Source organism: Grammomys surdaster, unplaced genomic scaffold, assembly GCF_004785775.1.
Source record: "Grammomys surdaster isolate TR1022 unplaced genomic scaffold, NIH_TR_1.0 125977, whole genome shotgun sequence".
NCBI classification, from domain to species: domain Eukaryota; kingdom Metazoa; phylum Chordata; class Mammalia; order Rodentia; family Muridae; genus Grammomys; species Grammomys surdaster.
The window spans coordinates 1,771,862-1,798,566 of record NW_021620793.1 but is presented as its reverse complement, the minus strand read 5'-3'; the positions used below and the strand labels follow the sequence as shown (position 1 = coordinate 1,798,566).

Below are 26,705 nucleotides of genomic sequence, written 5' to 3'. Positions count from 1 at the left end.
CGGGAGAATTTGCTTCAAAAATGTATTCAGAAGCCACCTGGTAATGCCTTTCTGTGTAGGCATGAAGACTAGGGTTCGGGGAGCAGGGGGGGTGCCTGGAGAGAGGGCTCGGTGGTTAAGAGCACTGACTGCTCTTCCAGAGGTCCTGAGTTCAATTCCCAGCAACCACATGGTGGCTCACAACCATCTGTAATGGGATCTGAGGTACTTTTCTGGTGTGTCTGAATACAGCTACAGTGTACTCATATATAAAATAAATCTTTAAAAATAAATAAATCTGCCGGGCGGTGGTGGCGCATGCCTTTAATCCCAGCACTTGGGAGGCAGAGGCAGGCAGATTTCTGAATTCGAGAGTTTGAGGCTAGCCTGGTCTACAGAGTGAGTTCCAGGACAGCCAGGGCTACACAGAGAAATCCTGTCTTGAAAAAATAAATAAATAAATAAATAAATAAATCTTAAAAAAAAAAAAAGACTAGGGTTTGGATCACCAGCACCACATAAACGACAGTGAGGGCATACCCAAAACCCCTAAGCAGGCCTGAAAGGTGGAGAAAGACATTCCCAACTAGCTGAATTGTCTAGCCCAGAGTTAAGTAAGTAAGACACCCTGCCTCAATGTATGAAGAGTGATCAAGGAAGATACCTGTCAAGCAATCTCTGGCTTGCTCGTGCACGTGTTCACACACACACACACACAAACACTTAAAAATGAATTCACAGAAGACTCACAAATACAGTCACCAGAAATAGGCAATATCCTTTATTCTTGAGGACAGTGAGAGAGTCCAATTCTTTGAGTGTTAAACAGAATTTGAACGGCTTTTGAGACATCTGCTTGTCAATAATAAGAAGCCTGATTACATGAACTGGAATCCCGACTGGGCATGGCAGTACACACATTCAATCTCAGTACTCGGCACACAGAGGCAGGTGGATCCCTGTGAGTTCCAATCAAGCTAGCCTGGTCTACAGCGTGAATTCTAGCACAGCCAGGGATACATAATGAAACCCTCCAGGGGCCAGGTGGTGGTACTGGGAACTGGAATCAGAAACATCTTCAAATCATCTTGAAAGTCTTCAGTATACAGGTAGAGGTGTCAAGCAGGAGGTTCTAGGTTCCAAGAGCACGAAGAGAAGACAGATATGGAGAGAATACAGAATGCTGTGAAATTGCAGAGTTAGTAAACAGGACACTTCAGGAGGAAAGAAAAACTAGTAGCATTTTACCAGCATGTTTGCAATTATAATCACCAAGAATACAAACTGCAAAATCTCACAACAGGAAACTGTTACTTTATTAAGATTAACAGGACCCTAAAACTATGAGGGAAAAACACATTCCAAGTCAGTTAACTTGATTATAGCAACCACATGTTGCCCTACTCAAAGCATGTTTTTAATAGAGCTAACTACAAGGAACATGTCCCTGAAATTAAAACACATGACGTTTGATCCTTGCCTTCCTTCTGTTTTTGGGGAAAGGATTAGAGAGATGAAACACACAGGCGAGCCACTTCTACACTGTCCCCTCCCTCCTTTTTGAGACAGGGTTTCTCTCTGTATACCCTTGGCTGTGCTAGAACTCACTCTGTAATCCAGGCTGGCCTCGAACTCACAGAGATTCCCCTGCCTCTCCCTCCTGAGTGCTAGATTAAAAAGGCGTGTGCCAACAACTGCCCAGGCAGGCCTGCTTTTTTAACAGCATGGTTTTCGCCATTTTCAGCTGTCATTTTTTTTTCATTCTCCTCTTCCTGTGCTTTATCGTTTATCAGTGATTTCACCACACTGGTCGGTCTTAATTAATGTCAGTTGAGGAGTATGCCATGGTCCTAGAGAGCCTAGCTAAACATTTCAACACAATGATAGGGGCATAAAGCAGTGTTGGATCATTGAAATGCTGCTTGTTTTAAATTTTTTGAGATTTTTTTTTTATTAAATACCTTGAGACAGGGTCTCACTATGCAGCCTAGGCTAGTTTGGAACTCACTAGGTAGACAAGGGTGGCCTTGCTTGAACTCACAGAGATTCACCTGCCTCTGTCTTCCCAGTGCTAGGATTAAAGTCCTTGGCCATGTTTTGTCTATCTGTATGCCTGTGCACCATATGCGTTCTTGGTACCTACAGAGGCCAGATGAGGACATCCTGTCCCCTAGAGTTTAAGTCAGCGCATGGTTGTGAACTGACCCTGGGTCCTCTGCAGGAGCCAGTGCTCTTAATGGCTGAGCCATCTCTCCAGCCCCTAGAATACTGTTTTATGAGAAAAAAAATGTGATAATTTCACTGTATCAAATAGAAACAATACAATGTTTTACGTATGAGAGATATTTGTAATTCTTTGGGGAAGTATAGAAATGTTTCCAGACTATTGTAGAACAAACACAAAACTTGTAGCTTAGAAAAACTTAGACTCAACTTTTTTTTTTTGTTAGATTCAACTTTTGAAAAAAAAATTTTTTTTTTCCAACCATTGCTTGCCCTGAGAAAAGATGGTTCCAGAGTACACAGTTCCCGAACTGGAGCAGGTTCAACGTCACTTGAACTCTCATTCAGTAACTCCGCGGGCGTGTTGACCTCAAGAAAAATGGAGGTCGATCTGACTTCGCTGCCCTCTTCCAAGATGGCAGACCAGGCTACTTAAGGGCCTGGCCTGAAGCCTCTTCCGGGCTGAGTGAGGGGGCGTGGTCCATTGAGGAAAGCCCTGCGTGCCTCCGCCCGCGACCCAGGCGCGCTTCAAGGCGCAGGCGCGGGGAGGGGTTGGGGGAGGAGGGAAAGCGGCGAGTAAGATGGAAGATGAGGAGGTCGCTGAGAGCTGGGAGGAGGCGGCAGACAGCGGGGTAAGGAGGAGCTGCCGCCCCGCGGCAGGGCCGGGTGGACCTGGCGTGAGGGAAGCCTCCGGGGAGCGGGTCTGGGGATAGTTTTTCCCAAGGAAGGGCCTCCCACACCGGGTCGGAGGTGGAAGAGAGGCCCCCGGTCCCGGAGCGCCGTGAAGGCCTCTTAAAGGGGCCGCGTTCCATTTCTCCCTCCACCTTTGCCGGGTGCCTCTCCGCCCAGCGGTGTGCGCGTTGCTCAGGGCGCCCCACCTTCTACCCCGGGGCAACTCTCTCTGGTCCCCGTGCTCCAGGGACCATTTTAAAGTACTTGAGCTCTGTCTGGTAAGGGAGGGGCTCGGGCGGCGTGCCTGGCTCGGAGGAAGAGCGGGGTGAGGCCCCGAGACAGCGGGGAGCAAGCGACCATGTGTCCTCTGGGACCACTGGGCGCTTGGCCGAAATCCCCCGCCGCTGTGCACCTTCCGCCGCGGTGAGCGAGTCTGGGTTTTTCTCTTCTTTTCCCTTTTCCTCTTTCAGTTTTACTCCGAGTCTCCCGGGGATCTCAGCAGAGCTCCCCTAAACTCTGCAAGCATCCGCTCTTCCCCGGGACCCACCCAAAGATCTGCGCAATGGGGAGGATCTCGGACTACGTTCGACTGGGTGGAGGGAAGGGAAAGGAAGAAGGGTGTGATTTAGAAAAGCCTCATGCCTGCGAGGAGAAGGGGAGATTACCGATCAGTATGATTTGGGAGTTTTTGCTTGCCTCCAAAAGTTATAGGTAAAGGAAAAATTATCCCAAGTAAGAGCTCGTCTGTTAGGTTCGTGATTATCGTGGTAATTTCAGAGTTTGAGGTTCGACGCTAACCCTCGTGGAGACGGAAATGTCTCTTTGGTGACCATGTGTCCGCTCCTGTGCTATGCTGGGCTCCGGTGACATTCACCTCAAAAGCTTAATGTGTGGAGAGTCACATATACCAGGATAGAGGTGGAGCTGGGTCTGTCTGCCCCTGGCGCTTCTAACCAGCGCAGCAGTGGTGTGTATTCATAGGAATGTTGAAACTTGGCCTCGAAGTTTTTTTCCGCTAGTTCAGCATTTCTCGAAAGATTGGTGATGTTTCCCCACTTAGCATTAACGAGCATTTGAAGGAGAGCTTGGTTCAGAGACTATTTAGTAGAGGTTTTAAGGTACATTCCGATTGAATCAAGAAAGTGTTTGTTTCGGTTTTGGTGTTTTTGAGACAAGGTCTCTCTATGTAGCCCTGGCTATCCTGGAATTCACCAGGTAGACCAGGCTGGCCTCAAAATCACAAAGGTCTGCCTACCTCTGCCTTCAGAGTGCTGGGATTAAAGGCATGTGCCACCACACTCAATAAATAAGATTTTTCTAGAGAGTAACAGGTGTCGTTTAGGTATTTATTCATTCCACCAATATTGAGTGTGTGCTGCCTGTTAGGAAGTTTGTGCTGTAGTGACTTCTGCCAGAAAATGCGCAATTTCCGGTAGAGGCATTTATGGCCTGCCACTAGGAGGAATGTCACCCCTTATGTCACCTCCTCCTGTATTAAAAAAAATAGGAAAGAAAAAAACCTGGGGTTTTTTTCTGATTTTTATTTATTTTACTTATTTTGTAAAGATAGGGTTTCGTGTTACCTTGGCTGTCCTGGAATTTGCTCTTTAGACCAGCTGGTCTGGAAATCACAGAGCTCTGCCTGCTTCAGCTTCCTGAGGGGACTGTTGGGATTGGAAGCACGCGCCACTACTGCCAGAGAAAATGAGGGTGCTCATGGACCTGTGGGTGCACAAGGATACCAGAAGTCATGGGTCTCCTGTAGCTGGGGTTACAGCCCACTGTGAGCCATTTGATGGGGGTGCTGGGAAGGGAACTCTAGTCTTCTGCAAGAGCGGTGGCCACTTGTTTACCCCTGCTCTACATTTTTAATATGTTTGCTTTAGTTTGTTTGTTTGTTTGGGACAGAGACTCATAGTTCCTGTCTTTTCACTGTGAAGAGACCCCTGACCAAGATAATGCCTCTAAGAGTTGACAAACTGGAGAGCAAGCATTCAAACATGAGAATCTAAGGGAGCTAGATTCTCGGTCACACCACCACATAAGGTCTCATTGTGTAGCTCTGGCTGGCCTCAGTCACTGTGTAGGTTTGGTTCTCCTTAAACTAAAAGAGCCACCTGCCTCTGCCTCCCAGGTACCTGGCTTCAGGTCTTTATTTGAAGATGTGCTGTTTGTGAATGTCGGGTTTCTACACTGTAGTGAAGACTGGCCTCCAATGCAGAGAGTACTCAGATTCAGCCTTCCAGGTGCTGGGCTTACACACGTCTCCCCTGGCGGCTCAAGGCTGTCATGCTGATTCCCTTGAGTAATGCCGGTCTGAAGGAGAAGGGTGAGGAGGGTACAGCACGCACACACACTGCATCCAGTGGACTCGCCTCGTTTTTGACTGCAGGTGCTTGCTGGTGTAAAGATTCTTGGCTTTACATTACCATCTCCCTTCCCGCAATGGGTTTTCAATGTGCCTGACTTCCAAAACAGAAAGGCCTAAACAAGCAAGCAAGCCAGCAAGCAGAAGCAAACGGGTGGAAGCAGAGAGAGCAGAGCCTGGGAGTTGGCTGGTTGTAAGAGTGAGTGTCCAGCCTCTGCAGATGCAGAGGATCCTGCCCTCCAGCACAACAGAGTTGGCTCTCGACACCTCAGGATCTGACGTCATCTTCCCCTTGAGTGTCTTCAGAGTAGCCAGGGTAGAGTGGCGTTCCACTGATGGAAGGGCCGGCTTGAAGGATCACCTCAGGTGGTCTTTTAACCAGGCTGCTGCTCCTCAGTGACTGCTTCCTACTAAACAGTCGCTCCTTGGTATGTGTCCTTCAGAGAAGTTACAGCCACGCTCTAAAGACGGTTCAGATAGTATGACTTACCTTTCACCAAGAAATGCTTCTTTTCAAATGTGCAGGTGGGGACGTGACAGAGTAGAGACGGGTCACTGTCTGTTCGGGTCTATTGATAGGGAGGGCCCTGAGGGTCAGACCCGGGCTCTGCTTGCTAACCAAGCACAGGCACTCCCTGAGGTGAATCTTCCCTCCTGCTTCAGACTTTGACCTGTGGCCTCTATCTTCAGCAAGTCTCAGATGGCAGTGAGAGCAGTTTGTAATCTGAAGACATCTTCCTGCCCCAGAAAGTAGATCAGCAATTGGTTTTCAAGGCAGGATTTCTCTGTGTAGCCCTGGCTATCCTGGAACTCACTCTGTAGACCAGGGTGACCTCAAACTCAGAGATCCACCTACTTTGCTGAGATTAAAGGTGTGTACCACTACACTCCGCTTTGGTTCTGATGGTTTGAAGCTAGTTATACATCCACTTGTTTAGACAAAGAAACACATGGAAAGTGGTCTATCTTCTCTTGTTGATGAATCACCTCAGCTAGAAAGGGCATGACAGTGGGGCTAGGCTGGTGGCTGCGAAGCACTGCGACCTTTCCCTATATACCTAGAGTTTCTTTTGATTTTTTTTCCCTCAAATTAAGCAGCTAATGGGAAGAACCTTTATCTTTTTCACACTTGTTTATTGTTTGTGTGTGTTTTGGGGAGTTTGTGTGTGGAGGTCAGAGAAGAGCTTGGAAGAGTTGGCTCTCCTTCCACCTCATGGCCTCCCAGGATTGAACAGGGCATCAGCACCCTGAGGCTCCTTTTTAAAAGCAGGGTCTTTATTAAGCCCAGGCTGACCTTGAACTCAGATCTTCCTGCCTCTAGAATCATAGCTGTGTGCCTCTATATCAGTTCCCCCGCCCCCTTACATATTGCCCGAACCAAGAGTGAAACCCAAGGTCTCCTGTATGACAGGCAAGAGATCTGTCTACTCCTGAGCTCATTTCCAGGCCCAAGAAAATGCCTTGTGCAAGTTAAGGGATAACTAGGTAACTAGTCTTCTGGGTTGAGAATTCAGATGTATGTTTACTTACTCTTGTGAGCAGTCATTGCCCCATCAGTGATGTTTGGCCCTGTGAGAAAGCATCCTTAGACACTGTATCAGTTGTGTGCCAGGCACTGGGGCACTGTCCAGAGTTAGAGGAGCAGCAACACTGTGTAGAAGGTGAACAAGTGGGTGCCATGCCTGGGACCAGAGGTCTTGTGCAGGAGACGATGTCCACACAAACTTTGAAAGACCAAAAGTCAAGAATAGTGGTGCCCACTTGTAATCTTAAGGCTCAGGGTGCTGAGGCAAGAGGGTCATGAGTCTGAGGCTAGCCTGGGCAACACGGGGAGACTGTCTTGGGGGTGGGGGTGGGGGAAGAGGAACAATAAAAGTAGATTTGAAAGTCGAGCGGGCCGCAGTGTCTGGTCGTCGGGCAGGTGATGGCGTGGCCAGTGTACACACAGATGAGGCGGAGTCGGGAGAGCGGGCCACACTGCAAGCTTTCCTCTTGGCTGGAGACACTGAGGTTGGCAGGACTCAGTGGAAAAAGATGGAGCCAGAGAGGTTTGTAGGGGCGATTTGAACTTGCTTCTGGGAGCTGCAACGTTGTCCTTAAAGCAGTGGAAAGCTTTAAATAGCTGTCTCCCTATTTCCGCCCTCCTTTTTAGTAGAGGCAAGGTGGAGTTGGTTTTTCATTTAAGAGATAAAATCTGTGCCTTTTCCTTTAGAGGGATGGCTGTATTGTACAAGGTGTTTTGTTTTATTCTGTTGTCTTGGAGTGTGTGTAGTTGACTGTGTAGTGGGCACAAGACATAGGTGAGTTAGTCTGGGCACCCAGCTCTGCCAGGCCTGAAGGCCCCAGCATTTCCCATCGTTTCGGGACCTGCAGGGTTCTCTGAAGGGGGTTTTGTTTTGTAGAGCTTTTGGCCAGTTGAGACATGATGGCTGTGAGTTGGCTGAACATGACCTCTGGAAAGAAATCTGCTTTCCTGTGCCTTTGGAGAAAGGAGAGTACTGAGGGACTTTTCAGCAGTGGATCCCTGTCCTTTTCACTGGGGCTGCATGGGCCCTGTTGTCAGCAGGCTCTGGGCTCTGGAAGGAGCTGCTGTGGTTGCCGAGGGCTTTTCCTTCTGCAAGAGAGAAGCCTCTCTCTAAATCTGTCGGTGAAAGAGAAAGTTGCTATTGTTGAGATGTAGTGACCCAGACATGTTCTTGGGGCCAGCCCTCTTAGTAGTCCTCCTCTAGAGGACTTTGGCCCCTCAGTGAGCAGCAGTCCTTGCTGACGCAGGTAGCTGGCTTCCATAAAGCACAGTGTTTTCTGAATGTTTCCCTCAGTGGCGTGTGTTAGTTTTCTCCTGTCAAGACTGAGACTGACATGTTGGTTTCCTAGGAAGAGATTGAGTTTAAATATTTTACCTGGTTGTGACCAAAGTACAACATTTTTTAAAAACTAATTTATGCTTTCTTTTTGTGTTATGAGGGATTATACTTGGAATGTAAGTACTTCTGAGCTCATAGCCAAAGCCCCCCTCTCCTCCCATCCCCGCTGTTGTTCTTGGGTAGTGGGTGGGGCCTAGGACTGGGGCTTGGGAAGAGTACCACCTGGCATGCCATCAGTAGCTCTGTTAGTAACCCCAGAGATTTCCTTACGTAAATAGTTTTAACTCTGCTAGCCTCTGACACACAGCTGCCTAACATCTTGTTCCTGCAGGATGTTGGTCCCAAACATTAAGAGTAAGAAACCAAACTCCACAAATCTAGGGAACAAATCCCATCAGTGGTTTGTGTGCACATGATCTTGTCCCTGTTGCTGAGCTGTCTCCCTGTATGCAGGAAGTAACCCACTCTGCTCTCCAGGGAGTGGTCAATGTGGACAGTAGGAGTCTTGGTGCTGGGGCGACTTGTGTGCGAGTCTGTTGAGGTCAGGCTGGTCGTTCCTTACGGACCCTGAGGGTCAGACTTGCAGCTACGGCTCACAGAGCATCAGCTTACAGAGCACCGCTGATCCTCCAGCTGGCGGGCCTGCTCCTATTGCCTGTTTGCATGGCTCATTGGTGAACAGACACTCCGACCCTCCTCTGGAAGGGTTGTGAAACAGTGGAGTGAGCTCACTACAGTCGGTCTGAGTGTACCTTACTGCTCATTGCCACCAACCTCTAGGGTGGAAGTTGCTTTGTCCCTGCTCCAAGAAAGGAAGCCATGAGGTCAGTTCTAGCCCCAGGACCCTTGAGTCCTGCACCTTGTCCTGGTTATATTGGCTTGTCACCGGGTAATTAACTGGTGAGGTGCTTCAGCATGCTTTGTGTTGGGTCTTTGAAGGTCCCCCGTGGTCTCACCTGGGCTTGCTTGAGCTGCTTCTTAACAGGGCTGAGTTGAGCCCAGTGCTGGAGAGCCCACGTTAACACCCACAACAGTGACTGCCCCACTGAGGGGCTGGCTGCTTGGAATCTTAAACCATTCCTTTTTTTAGTTTGTCTCACTGTGTAGCCCAGGTGGGCCTTGAACTTGTGATCCTTCAGCCTCAGCCTTCAGGCTTGACATACCATTTTTCACACTTGACCAGGTGAAAAAGAGATAGATATTTTTTTTTTGCTCAGGATTAGGTTTGAGTGCCTTCACATGGGTCCTGATTGCTCTCTCCTCTGGGGTACCCTCTGTGTGTCTTGTGGCTCATTTGTCTTCTCTTCTGCCTGCCCAGTGCCACCGATTGATTCTAAACTGGACTTGATAAGAGCACCCTTGGGTGTGCAAATAAAATTGGAGGTGTTGTGCTAGTAACTTGATTCGTCCTCCAAAGCCCACCCACCTGACAGTCACTGGGCGCAGTGGAGATGCCTCCTTTAGGAAGAATGGGCTCCTCACACTTTGTCCCAGTGTGGCCACAGAAGCCACTTAGCCCGTGGATTCGTGCCAGGCCTGATCTGGGGCAGCTAGCTTCCTGCCTTCTCTCTGCTTGCTTCTCCTTTGTAACCCTGACTTGATAGGTTTGGCCCTGAGGCTGGAGAGTGAGGCTGGGGTGAGGGCTGTGCTGAGCAGAGCAGCGCAGAGCTGTTAAAGGCTCACAGGTCCTGAGATGCCAAGGGCTCGCGTGCTCGCTGTCTCGGGTTCCTACTGCACAGCTGCCCAGTGCTGTGTGAAAAACAGACAGTAAAACAAGCCCACAAAGTGGAGTGCTAGAGACTTTGCCCTGCTCTGTTTGCCCTGCATGGATTCCCTCCCACACTGAGCCGTGAAGGCAAACATTCCACTGTGTCTGGGCTGCAGTTTAGTTTCTGAGGCCCTCTCCGCTGGGCTCCTTTTAAATTTCTGCTGAAGAGCTATTTCCTTAGCTGCTGCCTGGCTGGCTGGCCATGAAGTCAGTCATCCTGCCCTTTCTTAAGAAACCTAGGCTCGGGCTGGAGAGATGGCTCAGTGGTTAAGAGCACTGACTGCACTTCCAGAGGTCCTGAGTTCAAATCCCAGCAACCACATGGTGGCTCACAACCATCTGTAATGAGATCTGATGCCCTCTTCTGGGGTGTCTGAAGACAGCTACAGTGTATTCATATATAGTAAATAGATAAATCTTTAAAAAAAAAAGAAAAGAAACCTGGGCTCACTGGAACCTGCAGAAGCCGGTCGGTTCCGTCACTAGTTGTATGTCCTTTGTCAATGCGTGTGCAGCAAGGCTGATTGACTGCACCTATGTTGAAGCAGAGATTGAAGATAGTGACCAGAGGATGTGCCACAGTGGACGCTGCAGAGCCTGCTGTCCCACGGAGGAATACATACACACAGTCTACACACACAGTGAAGGGAATTGGACAGTTTCATCGAGTCCTACCTTATGTTCTGCCTCTGAGCTGCACCCCCGGCCAACCTCAGCTCCAGTCTGAAACTGTGTAGTTACCTCTTGGACACTGACAAACCCAGTTGATCCTGGCTCCAGTCCACACTGGAACTATGTTGTGACATAACCTCTCAAAGTCGGTTCCCTTACATCTAAAACCAGGATAGCTTCAAAATTGCTCCACAAGGACTGTTAGCAGACTGGTGTGTCAGGCATTGTTGGAAGGCTCCGGGCCAAGTGTGAGGTGTCAGCTACAGCGCTCTGTTGGTTGAGACCCCTGACGTGTTTTATGTGTGCACCTGCAGAGAAAGGCAAGTGAGTTTAGAAGGTACGGGAAGCATGAACGACTGAGGCGGAGTACCTCTTATAAAGCTGGGTCTGAGAAGGAGAAAGGTAACAGGACTGCTGTGAGGTTGCGACACCTAAAACTCCAGTTTGGGGAGGCCGAGGCAGAAGGGGTGCTGTAAGTTCCAGAGAGACAAGGGGATCTCTGAGTTTGAGGACAGCCAGAGCTACGTAGAGACCGTGTTTCAAAAAACCAAAAAATTCCAGGACAAAATAAAAGATGACTTCAGTATGGAAAGAGTTGTGCCCTACCAGGGCATTCCAGGCGGGGACACTGAGCGTAGATGAGCCTTGAGGCTGGAGCGGAATTGTGTTTGTCTGGGGAACAATGGAGGCTCATGTGGTGGCTAAATGGGGAGGGAGAATGGCCCATGAGGTCAAAGGCACTGGAGCTCCAGATTTGGTGGGGACATTAGGTGGTACTGCCTTGCAGCAGGAAGCCAGGGTCAGTTTCAAGTCTCACTCTGGCTGCTATGGGGAATATAGGTGGAACGGCGGAGCCAGTGTCTGCTGGTGACTTGAACAACTGCTGTGAAGAAGGTGTAGTGTGTATTGAAAACAGTACCAACCAAGAACTGCTGTTGTAAACAGGGCATCGGTCTTCCGTAGAGCTGCTGCAAGTCTGAGTGGCTGTGATGGTGGAGGAAGTGGGCTTGGGTGGGCGGAGTCATAAGTTTATATCTAAGAGTGGGAGAGCCCATCTGTCACCCAAATATCTGTCAGTGTTTGTAAAGTTGTGGACCTACATGAGGTATGGCCACTATAACCAGACATGGTGGCACATGTCTGTAATCCCAGCACTTGGGAGGCTGAGGCAGAGGATTACTGTGAGTTTGAGATCTGCCTGCCCTACAGGCAAGACCCAATCTCAAAAAGAAACCAACCCTGGGTCAATGAGAAGGCTCAGTGGTTGAGGCAGGTAGTAGGATCCATGTGGTAGAAGGCGAGAACCTCCACATGTGTAAGATAAATTTATTAAAACTAAGGCATGCAAGCAGGCAGGCATTGTGGCACAAGCCCTTGACCCCAGCACTTGAGAGACAGAGGCAGGTGGATCTCTTTGAGGCCAGCCTGGTCTACATAGTAAGTTCCAAGGACAGCCAAGGTGGATGTAGCAGAGGGGTCTGGACTTTGAGACCTCCAGCACTTAGAGGTCAGGAGAGTACAGGAGGGGAGGGGAGGGGTCAGAGGGTGAGAAAAAGTCTCTTGGGGAGAGACAGGCTCTAGAGAGTAGTATACGGGCCAAGAAACAGCTCTTCAAGAAGAAGCTGCAGACAGTTGGGTGCTTTTGGGAGGCTGAGGGATTGAGGATTCAAAATCTATGAGTCTGGCAGCTGTGATCTCCTTGGCTGAGTAGGAATTAGGCTTGATTGAAGCTAGGCAGGGCCTACACCAGTAGTGGGTACCGGGAAAGTTTGCTTGCTACTGTAGGCTGATATGCAGCCCTCAGTAAACAGTGCCCTCCCCTTGCTGGTGGACCACATCTTATACTTCTGTTAGACTGTAAAGCCATGTTCAGAGGACAGTGCATGTGAGCCACTGGTGCTACAGTTTGTCTGTCTGTCTGTCTGTCTGTCTGTCTGTCTGTTTCTCTCTCCCTCCCTCCCTCCCTCCCCTCTTTCTTTCTTCCTTTCTTTCTTTTCTTCTCTTTTCTCTTTCTTTCTTTCTTTCTTTCTTTCTTTCTTTCTTTCTTTCTTTCTTTCTTTCTTTCTTATGTTTTGAAATAGACTATTATGTTCTTCTAGCTGTCTTGGAACTTGTTAATTAGACCGGGCTTGTCTCAAACTCACAGAGATCCACCTGCCTCTGCCTCCTCAGTGCTAGGATTAAAGGTATGCGTCACCATACCTGGCATTTATTTATTTATTCACTTTATTTGTTTATTTATTTAGGGTTTTGAGATGGGCTCATCATATAACCCTAGAGCTTGCTATGTAGACCAGGCTGACCTTACGCTTACAGAGCATCTGCCATACCCAGCCTAATCATTTAAATTTTACTCAGTAGATCAAAAGTGATGCTATTCCATCATGTAATCCATGTTAAAGATGTTTATGGAGCTGGAGACGTGACTCAGTGGTTAAGAACACTTGTTGCTCTTACAGAGAACCTAGGTTCAATTCTCAGAATCCATGTGGTGACTCACAATAGCCTGTAACTCCAGTTCCAGTGGATCTGATGCTCTTTTCTGGCCTCCACAGGCTACTAGACACACAGGTGGTAGCTACATACCATGAAGGTTCTCATATGTATAATGTAAAATTAATTAAATTTTTTAATCATTAGACTATTATAACTACACTAATCCACATTCTGAATTAAGTGGGAAATCTGGTGTGCATTCGGCACTTAACAGTGACCTCAGTGTGGACCCCAGCTTGAGAGGTGCACAGCTAGAGAGCTAGGGCAGAGGGGAATGTCCAGAGGGCTCCCCAATGCTGGGTCAGAGCAGATACCCTGAGAGCTGAGTGCCTTGGTGGGAAGGGGGTTTCAGCTAAGAAAACTTGTTCTGAAGCGTCGCCCTTCGGGAGGTGTCTTCTCCTCCTCTACCTCTATTAACCTTTCATCCTCTCTCCTGTTTCTCGGGCTCCTGTTCTTGCTTCTATCCTGTCCATGTGTCCTGCTCTCCACTCAGGACCACTTGCCACAACACACAGCGTCTGTGGTTTGCTCCCATTGTCTGGCTCTGTCCATCAGCACAGCTGGCCTGCTCACCTCGGCCCAGGACCGAGGGCATCTGCTGCAGCAGGGTTCCACAGATGATGCTCCCCAGCTCGCCCTCCTGAGGGAAGCAGAGTAGAAGGATGCTAAAGGCACTGCCAAAGCCTAGACTTCCTCGGGAGAGACGGGGCCGGATCCTGTGCCCTGTAGTGACCCACTTAATTAACGTGGAATGTTTTCTCTCACTCTGGGAGTAACAAAGAAGGGAGAGATGTGTTATAGGAAATGGAATGGAAAACAGGCTTGCCCAAGTCTGTACTGAAAGGCACATAGTGGACCTGTGGCCTCAGCCCCTTGGACCGTCTCTGTCAATCCCCTAAAGTATGCTTTTGGCTTTAACTTAGCCCATATATAGTTTGACTTTTTCTCCCAGGTGTGCTTTTGTAATTTTTTAAAAAGGCATCAAAAGCACATGTACCAGTATTTATAATTCAGACTATTTTGGACATTTGCTAAATTTTTGAACCTGAGGTGCCAAAACTTTGGGTGCTCTCCCAAGGATGGGGCTGCCAGAGAAGGTAGAATGAACAGGGACAGCCAACCCAGCCAGTCTGAGCCAGTGTCTGTTGCTGGCCAACATGTAAACTGCAGACATGGGGGCATTCTAACTGTGGAAGCTCAAGGTCAGCAATCATTCCTCAAGTGTATGAGAAAGCCAGAAACTGACAAAGACAAAGAAGAGTTACTTACTGCCTAGATCGCCAGTAAAAAAGGGTTACTTTCTAATCTGGAGCCAGAGCTTCATTGGAAGCAGCTTGTGGGACTGTTCTGGTTAGGTGGGTTGCAGTAGTTACAAGGGGGTTCTGTGGGTTGGGGCAGCTACTATCCTCCTTGGCTGGACACTGCGGCAGAGGTGGAGAACATGGCTACAGAGCTGGAGTAGCAGTTCAAGCCCCAGAAAGGACAAGGCACTCCCTCCTACCCTTGTGGAGTGAGTGGGGAGTGTTTGGGTTACTCGCTGTCTCCTGTGAGCGCGGGGCTGGTTTGACAGTCACGCAGGGCTCCACCCCTGGGTAAACCGATGACAGTTTCCTGAGTTTCCTATCTAAGATGCACTGTGGCTGTCTCCGTGCTGCTCTTCACACTGGGACCTACGTAGCCTGGATCTCTGTCTTTCCTCCTTCTCGACTTACTGAGTTCCTCTCAGTGACACCTTGTAGCACTTTGTTTGCTTGTTTGGGTTTTGGTGGCAGGGTAGTACGGAGGGGTGTTGGGGATTTGTGGGGTTTTTGTTCATAAGTATACTTTTTTATTTTATATGTGAGCGTTTTGTCTGTATGTCTGCACACCAGAATAGAGCACTGATGGATTGTAGATGACTGTGAGCTACCATGTGGGTGCTGGGAATAGAATCCATGACTTAGAAGAGCAGCCAGTGCTCTTAATCACAGAGCCGTTTATTTCTTTATTCATTTATTTAGCATTTTGAAACTAGGTTTCTCTGTAGCCGGTTACTGCCCGGCTCCTCTTTTATTTTTTAAGATTTATTTTATTATTTGTGTGTGTGTGTGTGCGTGTTTGTGTGTGTGTGTGTGTGTGTGTAACCAGTATGTACACATGCATGCAGGTGCCTCCAGAGGTCACAAGGGCTTCAGATCCTCTGGAGTTAGAGTTGAAGGAGTTGTAAACCACCTGATGTGGATGCCGGAACTCAGGGCCTCCTCTAGAGCAGCCTCTTCAGCCCGGTTTGAATTTTGTGAGAGTCTGCCCATACACTCCAGACTGGTGGGGAACTTGTGGCAACTCTTTCTCCTCCTCCCAAGCACAGCACTGTAATTACACATTGTGACCCCCATGTCTGGTCCACAACCTCCGTCTTATGTTTCTGTAAGGCAGGGTCTCTAAACCCTGAGCTCACCATATCAGCTGGACTAGCTGCCCAGCACACCCTAGGGTCTGACCATCTCCACGCCAGGACTAGAGTGTAGGCTTGTAACACTGCCCAGCTTTTACTTGGGTGCTAGGGATTAGAACTCAAGTCCTCAGTTTACCCATTGAGCCATCTCTGCAGCTCATTGTTGTTTGTTTTTTTATTTTCTGCTTTAGAGTCTCACTCTGTAGCCCAGGTTTACCTGGGACTCACTGTGTGGTCTAGGCTGACCTGTAACTCATGAACATCGACCTCAGTCTATTCAGTCCTAGGATTGCAGGCATAAGCCGCCATACCTGGCTCTGGCCACCTCTCAATGATACAGGAGCAAACCTTGGGTTGTAATTATCCTTGCCTTTCATACAGACCACGGTCCCTTTTGTCTCCCTTGTTAAAAGTAGGCCGGGACTGCTGAGGTGGCCTGACGAGTGAAGGCTCTGGCTTCGGCTGGATGAGTGGTCCCTGAAACCCACACAGTAGGGAGAGAGGAGAGAAGGGAGAAGAGGCTGTCCTGGAGATAGTCTCTGCTTTTTGCACGTACACCATGACAAACACGTACACGGTAAATGGTAAGCTTTAGAGAGCTCTTAGTTATCTTTTTGTTTGTTTGTTTGTTTTTTCGAGACAGGATTTCTCTGTGTAGCCCTGGCTGTCCTGGAACTCACTCTGTAGACCAGGCTGGCCTCGAACTCAGAAATCCACCTGCCTCTGCCTCCTAAGTGCTGGGATTAAAGGTGTGCGCCACCACCGCCCAGCAAGAGCTCTTACTTATCAAGACAAACTCTTCCTATATATTTAGCTTGGCTCTCCTGGAACTTGCTATGTAGACCAGGCTGGCTCACCTGTTTCTGACTGCAACTAAAGCTGTGTGCCACCCTGCCAATTACTACATGTGTGGGTGTCTCTGTCTGTGTGTATATACACTTGTGTGCACACATGGTGCCGGTGGAGAGCAGAAAAGGACATTAGATCCCTTGGGACAATTGGAACCTGTCATGTAGGTGGTAGGAATTGAACCTGGACCCTCAGGACGAGCAGCCAGTGCTTTAACAGCAGAATCATTGTCTTTCCATCCTCCACACCGCCACCCGGCTTCCCAGGACACAGAAAATGCAGGTAAAGCACACGAGAAATTAAAATGAAAAAGTCGGCTAGGTGAGGCCCTTCCATACTCTTGCCCTCCTAGAATGAGCTTTTCTCCTTCAGTTCCATGTCACTAGAGCAGCTCAGCTTTGTGTCTCATTCTGTGACCTGACAGGGACACCCCCACCCCCCATCTGCCACCCTGGCTTCGCTGCCCATCGGGATGGCTGACATGGCAGCGCCTGTGACGTGCCAGTGCCCGTCAGTGCCCGTGACGTGGCAGTGTCCGTGATGTGGCAGCGCCCATGACGTGGCTTGGGGAATGACTGGCTCAGATCTAAGGCTTCTTTCCACGCAGGTCCATGTGCAGGTACTGGGCAGATGATTTTCCTGTAGCCCTAGAGAAGAAGGGTATCTGAGCAGCTTGCCTGTGTCCTTTGACCTTTGCAGCAATAGGAAAGTAAGAATCACCCGATTAATATTTTTCCCCTGTAAAAATCATTAATTGGGAATTTCTTAAAATAGTACGATTGTCAGCCAAGCCTTGGCAGTGGCCTGTCCCTGTCTTTAGTTGTGACCAGTGCTCTTTAGTGGCCTGCCACCCCTTTGTTGCTCCAGGTGTGTCCCTGCAAATAACACTGAGCTCTTTCTTACCTTGGTTGAGACAAGTTCTGGCTTTCAATCCTGTTTGAGAGTTTAAATTTCACAGATGCTAAAAATGTGTTAAGATGAGAAGCTGGAATCAGCAGGGAGACTTAGTAAAGAAAGAGGTTGGGACTGGAGAGGTGGCTCCGCAGTTAAGAGCACTTTCTGCTCAACCGTGAAGACCACAGCTCAAATCCCAGCAGCCACAGAGGCCAGCTCACAGACGTCTGACTCCAGTTGCATCTGACGTCTTCCAGACCAGGCGACGGGCACAGCACATGCCTGCTGTTAAACACACTCAGACACAGCCGACACTCACAAAGAGTGAGAAACCGTGAGGAGTAAGCATTGAGCTAGTGTAAGGCACTGGATTTGCCCTTGAAATGACACTATATCACAGTTAGTTCTGTCAGAAGCTATGCTTGGTGTAGATTCTGTGTCTGTCAAAGTGTTGTCGTTACTTTCTTACTGTATGTTCTCTATGCATGGGCACAGACGGGCACAGCTGGGTTCCAGCCAAGTCCGAAGGTTTTCCTGCCTTGCCAGGTGCCCCAGAGACTTGCCTGTGCCTCAGCAACACAGGATGCTGTTGCTGAAATGAGTGGCAATATTTGTACTTAAATGTAGCTTCAGACAGTATAATTTTGTATTGTTGGAAGAGATACAAATTAGGAAAGGGGTGGGGAACCTTCTAGAAAACACCATTAAAGGAAGCTGGTCAGATTGTCGGACTCTCAACCAGTGGCTTGAACACCAGGTTCAGTTCATGATGATCAGCTGTCTGTCTGCTAAACACTGATTTCCCTCCCCAGGCAATCGTTAGGTGAGCCAGAGAGGATTTAGATGGATGGGACTGACCAGCTTGAACTGCCTCCGTACTCAGAGCACAGACATTCTCAGGACATTAGCACACAGTGCTGAGCAGAACACAGCAGGTCCTGTATTGCAGGGCACTTGGCAGTACCCAGTCTCCACCCAGGAGCAGCCCCCACTGTCATCCTCCACTGTCGTCACAACCAAAAATGTCTTGACCTTGTCAGATCCCCTGCCAGCAAAGTAGCCAGTGGCTAAGAGGCACTCTTGAGAGAAATACTTGCTGAGTACACAGTCCTTCTCCAGGAGCTAGCTGCTCTGGTCGTCAGAGAGGGACAGACCCGGAGCCTGGAGATGCAGACTTAGCTCTGTGCACTCTGCTTGCAGGTAGCTGGAGTTCTCTAGCTAGCTACAGAGGTTGCCGCAGGCCGAGGTTCTGGGAGATGAGCGCCTAAATGTATTGATGAGTCTCACCTGCTCTTCCCCAGGCTCTTTTCTTACCTTTTTCTACAATAATGACTTTGTGACAATCAGTTCCAGTGAGAACTCTTTCCTCTGAGTCACCTTCAGATTCTGTGGGCCACTTTGGAGAGAAAGAGCAGGCTTCTCTTTACTCTTTCCCTCAATGCCGGCCACAGAAAGCTCATGTGTCGGTACAAACTAACTTATGAACCAGGTGACACATGTGGCCGTGAAGGGATGTAAAAAGGAGAGTTAACCGCCAGGGGGCAGGCGCTCAACGCACTGGTGGGATCAGAGAAGAGGAGGCCGCCCCTGGGCGTGAGGGGCTGAGGATGCTGTAGACATATGTGGCCTGGGCACTGACATGTCAGTCCTGTTCTAGTGCAGACAGGAAGGGTAGATTGGAGGGATGGGAGAGGCGGGGCTCAGATGTCCTTGAGCGCCTGAGTGGGGAGATGGCTTGGTTAGCTATGTGTTGAGAAAGTTGGAGTGAGTCTGAAGGAGACAACAGAGACTGGCTGGAGGCTGTGCAAAAAACCCAACAAAACAAAAAACCCACCTAATGATGAGGTTCAGAACTCTTGCTGTGCTCATGGGGCTAAGGGGAGATGGAACTTCAGAGGGAGCCAGGTCCCCAAACCTCAGGTCTAGCTGAAAGACACAACCAAGTCCCTGCCTAGAGAGAAGACACTGCCCTTAGCTTGGAAAAATAAAGACTTAAGGTTTCATTTGAGAGAGATTTTTTTCCACTTTTATATACATTTTTTTCCTCTAGGAAATAGACAGACGGTTGGAAAAAAAACTGAAGATCACACAAAAGGAGAGGTAAGGCTGCTGTCTGGCATGAGGGCTCCTGCTCCTGCCGCTGGAGAGCTGGGCAGGCAGTGGTCCCCAGCTGGCTGCTAGTGTTAGTGGTTAGGCTCCTGGGCAGCTAGCTCTTCCCTTCCAGTAGGCGACAAGGACGCTGGATTGAGGCTTTGGGGTGAGACCCTGTGTGAGGTTGGTGGAAAGAGGGAGGTGACAAGATTTGGGTTTATGTGTGGCTGTGCTCAGTGGCTCCGAAGTGTTGGGGTAGTTGCTTCTCCCTATGGATATTGGTGTCTTCTGTGACATGAAGAGTTTGGACAGATAATCCCTCTGTGTCCTTGACAGCCTGACCGTTTAGTGTATTATGAGGATATCGTGGAAGGAAAGGTTCTAGGAAGTCCTTGGGGAATCTTTAGAGATTGTTTTCTCACCATTGTGTAGTGCGGTTAGTGGGTTTCAGAGTAGGTAACAGGGGCAAGCAGCAGAGAGAACTGACTACATTCATCCCCCAGGGGATTCTGGGAGTCCTCACTGGCTTTCCAGACTCCCTGCTGTTGTGGTCAGACTGCTGGAACTCCCCATGGTTCCAGGCCCCTTTCCATGTCATCCCCACCCACCTAGGACCCTTGCATCCAACACAGAGCACGTAGCTTCCACCCTCCTGACAGTTGAGGCCCTGGTGGTGGTCTCGGTGGTTATGACCAAGAGCTGAGGCGGCCCGGTGGCTGGTGTAGGTGTTCTCCTTGCCTTGCTCCTGTTCTCATCTGTGGCTTCTGTTTGCTCCCTCCCTGTGTTGTTGGGCCTCTCTGTGTTTGGGGAGTGTCACCTCTGCTTGTGGCCACCTGGCATTGATGTGCATATCTACCAGCCTTGGACAATGCTTCTCTCTGAGCATTGCCAAGCCATTTCATCCCAGCCCCGCCGCTGCCCAGTAGAGCAGAGCGCCCTGGTAAGGGAGAGTTCTGCTCAAAGGCTCCTGTGTGGAGGGAACTTGCTGGTCTGGTGTAGCCTGTCTCTTGAGAGGCACAGGTCACTCGCCAGAAGGCAGAGAGAGCTTGGTAAATCTTGTCTTGCTTGGTGCCAAGTTGGGTGGCACAGCAGGTGCCTGTGTATTGTCTCATTTTGAGCACACACTGTGGGAGACCTGGGCTGAGGGGTTCCCCAGTTCCCCAGCCTCCTACACTCTGGTCTGTGTAGGGAAGCTGGAGTTTATCAGAGTCATTGAATTCTGGGTGTGAAATGTTTTGGCCTCAAAGGCAAAAATGGTGCTTGCTGGACCTGTTAAGCACATAGAGAGGAAGTCCCAGGACCACAGGGTGGTGGCATGCAGTGCTAGGTCTCTGGAGCAGCTCTGTGCCCTGGAGGGCTGGTAGCAAGGCTGCTGTCCTGCCTGAGGTGTGGGAGTACAGTTGTCTGGTCCCGGGCCAGGGGGATAGTCAGTAGGAAGGAGGAGACAGTGAGGAGGGTGTGGGGCTCGGATGGGCCTTCTGCTCATGGTGGGATTTTTGAAGCTGTGTTTGCTCTTTGTCAGCAGGAAATCCAAATCTCCTCCCAAAGTGCCCATTGTGATTCAAGACGATAGCCTTCCCACGGGGCCCCCTCCACAGATCCGCATCCTCAAGAGGCCCACCAGCAACGGTGTGGTGAGCAGCCCCAACTCCACCAGCAGGCCAGCCCTTCCTGTCAAGTCCCTAGCACAGCGGGAGGCAGAGTACGCAGAGGCCCGGAGAAGGATCCTAGGCAGTGCCAGCCCTGAGGAGGAGCAGGAGAAACCCATCCTGGACAGGTGAGTGTAGCTGCCGCCAGTGGCAGGGGAGGAACCGGCCTGCTGGGCACCTTCATGTGGGTTCTGGGAATCGAACTGAGGTCCTTAGCTTGAGAGCCAAGCAGTGTAGTGGAGTTCTCTCCAGCCTAGGGTGCTGTCAGGTGTCAAGTATGGTGGCCGATGGCCCCCACAGAGTGCAGGCTGCAAGGTCAAAGGATGGGCTTCCAGTTAGCTCTGTCAGCTGCACATGTTCTAACCACTTAACCTGCTGGCTGATCTCAGAAGTAGGGTAGGGGTCATTCTGCCTTGCCCACCAGCGTTGAGCGTGTACTTAGCAGTGAGCAAATGGCCGTAAGGTGCTGAATTCTGCCCAGGCCCCAGAAGAACCCAGTATCTGCCTGTGTCTCCAGCAGCCCCATGCAAGTTTTGCAGTAATTTTCACTTGTGTCTCTTTTCAATTTTTTCTTTTTTTTTTTCTCTTTTTTCTTTCTTTTTTGATTTAGATTTGTATTGTGTTACTCTCTGATGACATAGTAATTGTTAAACATGCCTTTGGAGCTAGTCAGTGGTGGCACACACCTTTAATCCCAACACTCAGGAGGCAGAGACAGTTAGACCTCTGTGAGTTTCGGGCCAACCTAGTCTACATAGTGAGCTGTCAGAACAGCCAGAGCCACAAAACCCCCTGCCTCTGGGGGCTAGAGACGAGGCTCAGTGGAGTGCGCGCTCTACAGTTCTGAGGACTTGCCTTAGGACCCCAGCACCCAGGTACAAGCTGGGCTCAGGCTACCAATGCAGCTTGGCTGCTAAGGGCACTTGCTGCCAAGCCTGACTACCCAAGTTCAGTCTCTGGAACCCTCACAGTGACAGTGGAGAGAGAATCAGCCCCTGCAAGTTGTTCTCTGACCTCTGTACTTGGGCTTTGGGGTACACACGTATTACATACAATAAGTTTTAAATAAAGTATGGATAGGCTGGAGACATGGCTCGGTGGTCAAGAGCACTGCCTGCTCTTCCAGAGGTCCTGAGTTCGTTTCCTAGCAACCACGTGGTGGCTCACAACCATCTGTAATGGGATCTGATGCCCTCTTCGGCATCACGTATGCACATACAGGCACCCATGCCGACCGAACACTGTACACATAATAAATAGGGACCACGTGGGTGAAGATTGAGGAAGAGGCAGGTGCTGGCACACACAAATCTGTTTTTTGTTTTTGACACGGGGTCTCATTTAGCTTAGGCTAGCCTCAGACTCACTGTTGTAGAAATAACCACCTTGACTGCCTATCCCTCTGTCTCTACCTCCTGTCTGCTGGGATTACAGCTGTCCTCCCCTACCTGCTGTACACAGAACTACAACCAAACCTAGGGCCTCACATATGCCAGGCAAGCTCTGCGCGAAGACCCTTGTCCAGTCCTTAATATTGGTGTTTTGAGACACTGTTTGACCTGGTAGCCTAGGCTGGCCTGCCTTAGCCTCTCTGGTGGTTACAGCCACACCACAATAGGATCTTCTTTCTTTCTTCCCAGTGTTGGGGAGCGCACACTTAGGCACAAGCTTAGTCAAGCAGCCAGCCTCTGAGCATTCCCCAGTCCTCTGGTTTGAGGGCTTTCTCTGGCTATTCTTTCCCAGAGACAGGGTCTCTGTGTAGCCCTGGCTGTCCTGGAACTTGCTCTGTAGACCAGGCTGGCCTTGAACTCACCTGCATCTGCCTCCCAGGTGCTGGGATTAAAGGCATGCACCACCATGGTCCATTTGCTTTTTGGCCTTTTGAAACCAAGTTATCACACGTGCTGGCGTAATTCACTGTGTAGCCTAGGCAGCCTTGCATTGGGTTCTTCTGCCTCCCTCGCAGTTACAGGCATGTGCCACCATGTCTAGTGCCATCGTTGTTTTGAAGGAACATCCGTTCTGTTCTCTCCTCTTAGTCTGCACCTGTCTGGAGTGGGAAGGTCCATTTCCTTCTGTCTTCTCTAGTACTAGGAGTCAGCAGCTAGCCTCGTGGTTTGGAGGGAAACAGGAGTCAGCCAGGTGGGTGCAGCTCACTCCTGAGCTCATGGCTAGGGGCCCGACCCTGGAACAGTCTTAGTAGTTGGTTCTGTGGAAGATGCCATGCTCATGGCCACTCCTCCCTCCGAGGGATGGGCTGTATGCACCCCCTCTGCTTACAGATAAGCAATGGCACATGACCAGGGGGTGGGGATGCTGTATTCACTAGAAGGTGGACCATGGACCACTCTCTCCTTCCCACATGGAGCTGCCAAAGTGGAAAATGCATGCTCTAGTCTGCTTGTCAAAGAAATAGGCACAGTAGCTGAAGTTGGCTGGTAACCTCAACCTCAGCCATGGGTTGATTTTAAGGTCCAGGGACTTCAGGCTGGGTGTGGCTCTGTAGTCCCTGCAGCATAAGCACAAGGACCCCAGTTTGAATCTCCAGCACCCACATAAAAGCCATACAAGGCTGCAGTGACTAACCCTGGCACTGGGTGGGGAGCAGGGCGTGTGGGGTACCACAGTTGAGCCCTGGGGAGCTCTAGGCAAGCTCAGTGAAAGCCCCTGTTTTGAAGGAGTGAAGAGTAGAGGACGGTACCTGATGACCTCTGCCACACGTGCACCTATGCTCGTGTGCCCCACACTCAGCCTGACGTACGCTAAAGACTCCCGGCATCCATCGTTCCTGCCCTCAAGGCCCTCCTTTTATCTTCCTTTAGGCCAACCAGGATCTCCCAACCCGAAGACAGCAGGCAGCCCAGTAATGTGATCAGACAGCCATTGGGTCCTGATGGGTCACAAGGCTTCAAACAGCGCAGATAAATGCAGGCAAGAAAGGATGCCGCTGCTGCCACCATCGCCTCCTGGATTGTCTGCCATGGGTCGCACTGCTGTGGCAGACGTCTGGACTTGAGCAGAGGGAATAACCTGACTTACTTGCACTGTGATCCCCCTTGCTCCGCCCACTGTGACCTTGAACCCCGCGCACTGTGACCTCTGCCTCCCCCCTTCCCACTGTGATTGGCCTGTTGACAAGGGCTGTCCCAAGTCAATAGAAAGGGAAAGGGTGGGGATTAGGGGAGGGTTAGGGGAACCTACCAAGGACTCAGAGTAGAGGGTCAGACAGTGCCACTTGGCCACTTGGGGTAAAGCCGGTGCCAGCAATAACAGTTTATCATGCTCATTAATTTGGGATTTCACAACACAAATGAGAACTCCCCCACCCACCCCAAGTGCATGTCGCCATCACTTAAAAGTAAGTTCCATTGAAAATATCCTTTCTTTTTTTTTTTTCTTCCTATTTTTGTTTGTTTATACAAATAATCTGATTTGCAAGAAAAAGTGCATGGAAGGGTTTTAGCAGTTTAATGAATTTTTAATTGAGAAAGGGTAGTTTAGTAGTCACTTAAAAGATGTTTCTAGGAAATTTGCTAGAAACATTAACCAATAGGATTTTGATGAGCTTAGCTTCTGTATTCCTACTGCCGCCCAGAAGAGAGGCCGGGCGGGCTCGGGAGCCCCCCATAGATGAGCATCTGTGCCTGAATCACCTTCCTCCAGCTGAGTCCCAGCTAAGTTGCCTAGAGATAGCTCAGAGAGCCTGGGGAGGGGATGACCCCACGTTAGCATTGTGAGAGATGGGGAAGGCAATGGGCTTCCCCTTCCCACGCCCCTCAGGGTGGGCTGGCTCCCTACCAGCCAGGTTCGCTGCTTCTAGAGGAGGGCACAGAGTGACTCTGGGCTCAGAAAGGCAGTGGTGACACTTGTCCAGTGTTTGCTGTCAGCACAAGCCCAGGAGAGAATCTGGCTCGAGAAGCTCAGGCCTATGCCTGGAGTGGTCAGAAGGTAGAGAGGCCTGTCCCCTCCAGCAAGACTGGATGGAATGCTTAAGGATCTGTGGCTGGCCCTGGCTCAGAGACTGTACTGGAACATTGCCTGGTGAAATGGGTGGGGCTAGAGCACCTGGGAGCATCGTGAAAGACAGACTTTGCATTACAAAGGCAGATGGCAAACAGGTTCCTCAGAGGTCCCTTTCCTGAACAGAGCAAGGCTGGCATGAAGGCCGTTTCTGTCCCCGAGCCTGGAGGTTTGCTTTGGCTCTTGGGAGAGGCTTGAGAGGGTGGCTTTGTCCCACTGGGTGCTCTTGGGCTGTGTGGTCTCCAGTGCACTTCACCTTAGCCCGCGGCCAACCTGATGGCCTCCCCTGTCCTGAGCAGTACTCAGGTTTGGGAGTGGGTGGTGTGGGATTAGGGCAGCAATAGCGGCCAAGGTGGTGAGCTTTGCAGGATCACACCACCTTCGGTTCCCCTGGCTTGTGCCCTGTAGCAATGGCCCACATCATCTTCCCCAACACAGCCCTTAGACCTGCCTGAAACCAGGGGCCATCTGCGAGTGAGCAGGAACAGAGCCTCAGTAGGAGGGCCGGCCACCCCCAGGGTAGGGAGGAACTTGGCTGCTAGCTCAGAGTCTAGGCCCACCCACAGGGGTTAGTGGTTTTGGTTGGAGGACAGACTGTCCTTTCTTTGGAGAAGGGTGCAGAAACCCTGCTTGCCTGGTCCCCTCTAGTGAAAGCCAAGGGCGGGCGGCATCTGCGCGTTGAGAGCTTACAAGTGTGGCTCTCCCATCTCAGTCTGGCCAAAGAAGGCCCCGCCCACAGTGCACCCGCCTCCCCATGCCCACCAGCAGTCATGCCTTCGGCCTCCTAGATGAGCTGGCCGGCACCACTAAAGAAGGAAAGAAAGGAAGAAAAACAGACTGGTGTTGGGGGAGGGGGCGTGGGAAACGGTTTGGATTTTGTGTGTGTTTGTGGGGTTTATTTTTGTGTGTGTGTGTGTTTTTCCATTTTTTTGTAGTTGTCTATAACTCCATAAGTGCTTTTTTTTTTTTCTTTCTTTCTGTCTTTAAGTAAGTTGCAGGCTTTGGCTTGGAAATCCCCAGGGGGATGAAGGGCAGGAACCTGAGGCTGCTGCCCACTTGTCTGCCTTCATGGTACTGTCCTGTCCCCCAGCTCTTCCTGGACCCCATGAGCCAGGCCTCAGCCCTTCCAGCTAACCGCTTCCCATGAGCCACTACTCTGATGTCAGCCTATAACCAAAGGAGCTGGGGGTCCCGGTCTGGTGACCAGCCCTTCTCAGTCCCCTCAGTCAGGGTGCTCCCCACCTGCAGGCAGGAGGTAACACCCTATCTGCTGCCATCAGCCCCTTCCAGAGCCCACCTGTCCCGCCTAGCCCTGTCCTGCCCTGCCATACCCTGCTATGCCCCATCTGGGGGTGCTGTGCTCAGGGATGGGCCGGCAGGGCTGCATCCAGTCTCCCTGGTAAGCAGAGACTCAAGAAAACCTCTGGGGTCCTGCTTCTGGTCATATGGCCCCAGGGGGGGACCCTTGGGCATCTGTACAGAAGGGACTGGGAGGGAGGCCGCACCCTGCAGTCTTGCTCTGCTGGTGTAGCAGGCAGCTCCTCACCCCAACCCCCACCGCGGGCTCCTGAGTCGGCAGATTAAGCATTTTATAAATTGTATTTTAAATACATGTTTTAAACTTGTCAGACATTTGTCCTCATTTCTGGCTTCCTATCCCATACTGTGGCTGCTTGTCCAGCCCTGAGGGGTTCCTGCTCTTGCAGAGGCTGAGGCTTTTTGGGGT

General features: G+C 50.3%; 1 protein-coding gene across 9 annotated transcripts; it reads left to right on the top strand.

Annotated features, from left to right (window-relative positions):
- The first annotated feature begins 2,749 nt into the window (after positions 1–2,749).
- Positions 2,750–26,607, top strand: Szrd1 (SUZ RNA binding domain containing 1). Of its 9 annotated transcripts, XR_003709560.1 has the most exons (5): positions 2,757–2,834; positions 19,270–19,319; positions 20,833–21,087; positions 22,999–23,101; positions 23,782–23,890. XR_003709560.1 is itself a non-coding variant. In XM_028753995.1 (4 exons), exons 1-4 carry the CDS (start codon positions 2,784–2,786, stop codon positions 23,882–23,884), a joined length of 456 nt encoding a protein of 151 aa, XP_028609828.1. In that variant the 5' UTR covers positions 2,750–2,783; the 3' UTR covers positions 23,885–26,607. The 9 variants fall into 9 exon arrangements, 8 of the variants coding, with proteins under 8 accessions (XP_028609828.1, XP_028609834.1, XP_028609833.1 ...); XM_028753995.1 differs by lacking the exon at positions 22,999–23,101 and having other exon boundaries at positions 2,750–2,834; positions 20,836–21,087; positions 23,782–26,607; XM_028753994.1 differs by lacking the exon at positions 22,999–23,101 and having other exon boundaries at positions 2,758–2,834; positions 23,782–26,607.
- The last annotated feature ends 98 nt before the right edge of the window (positions 26,608–26,705 follow it).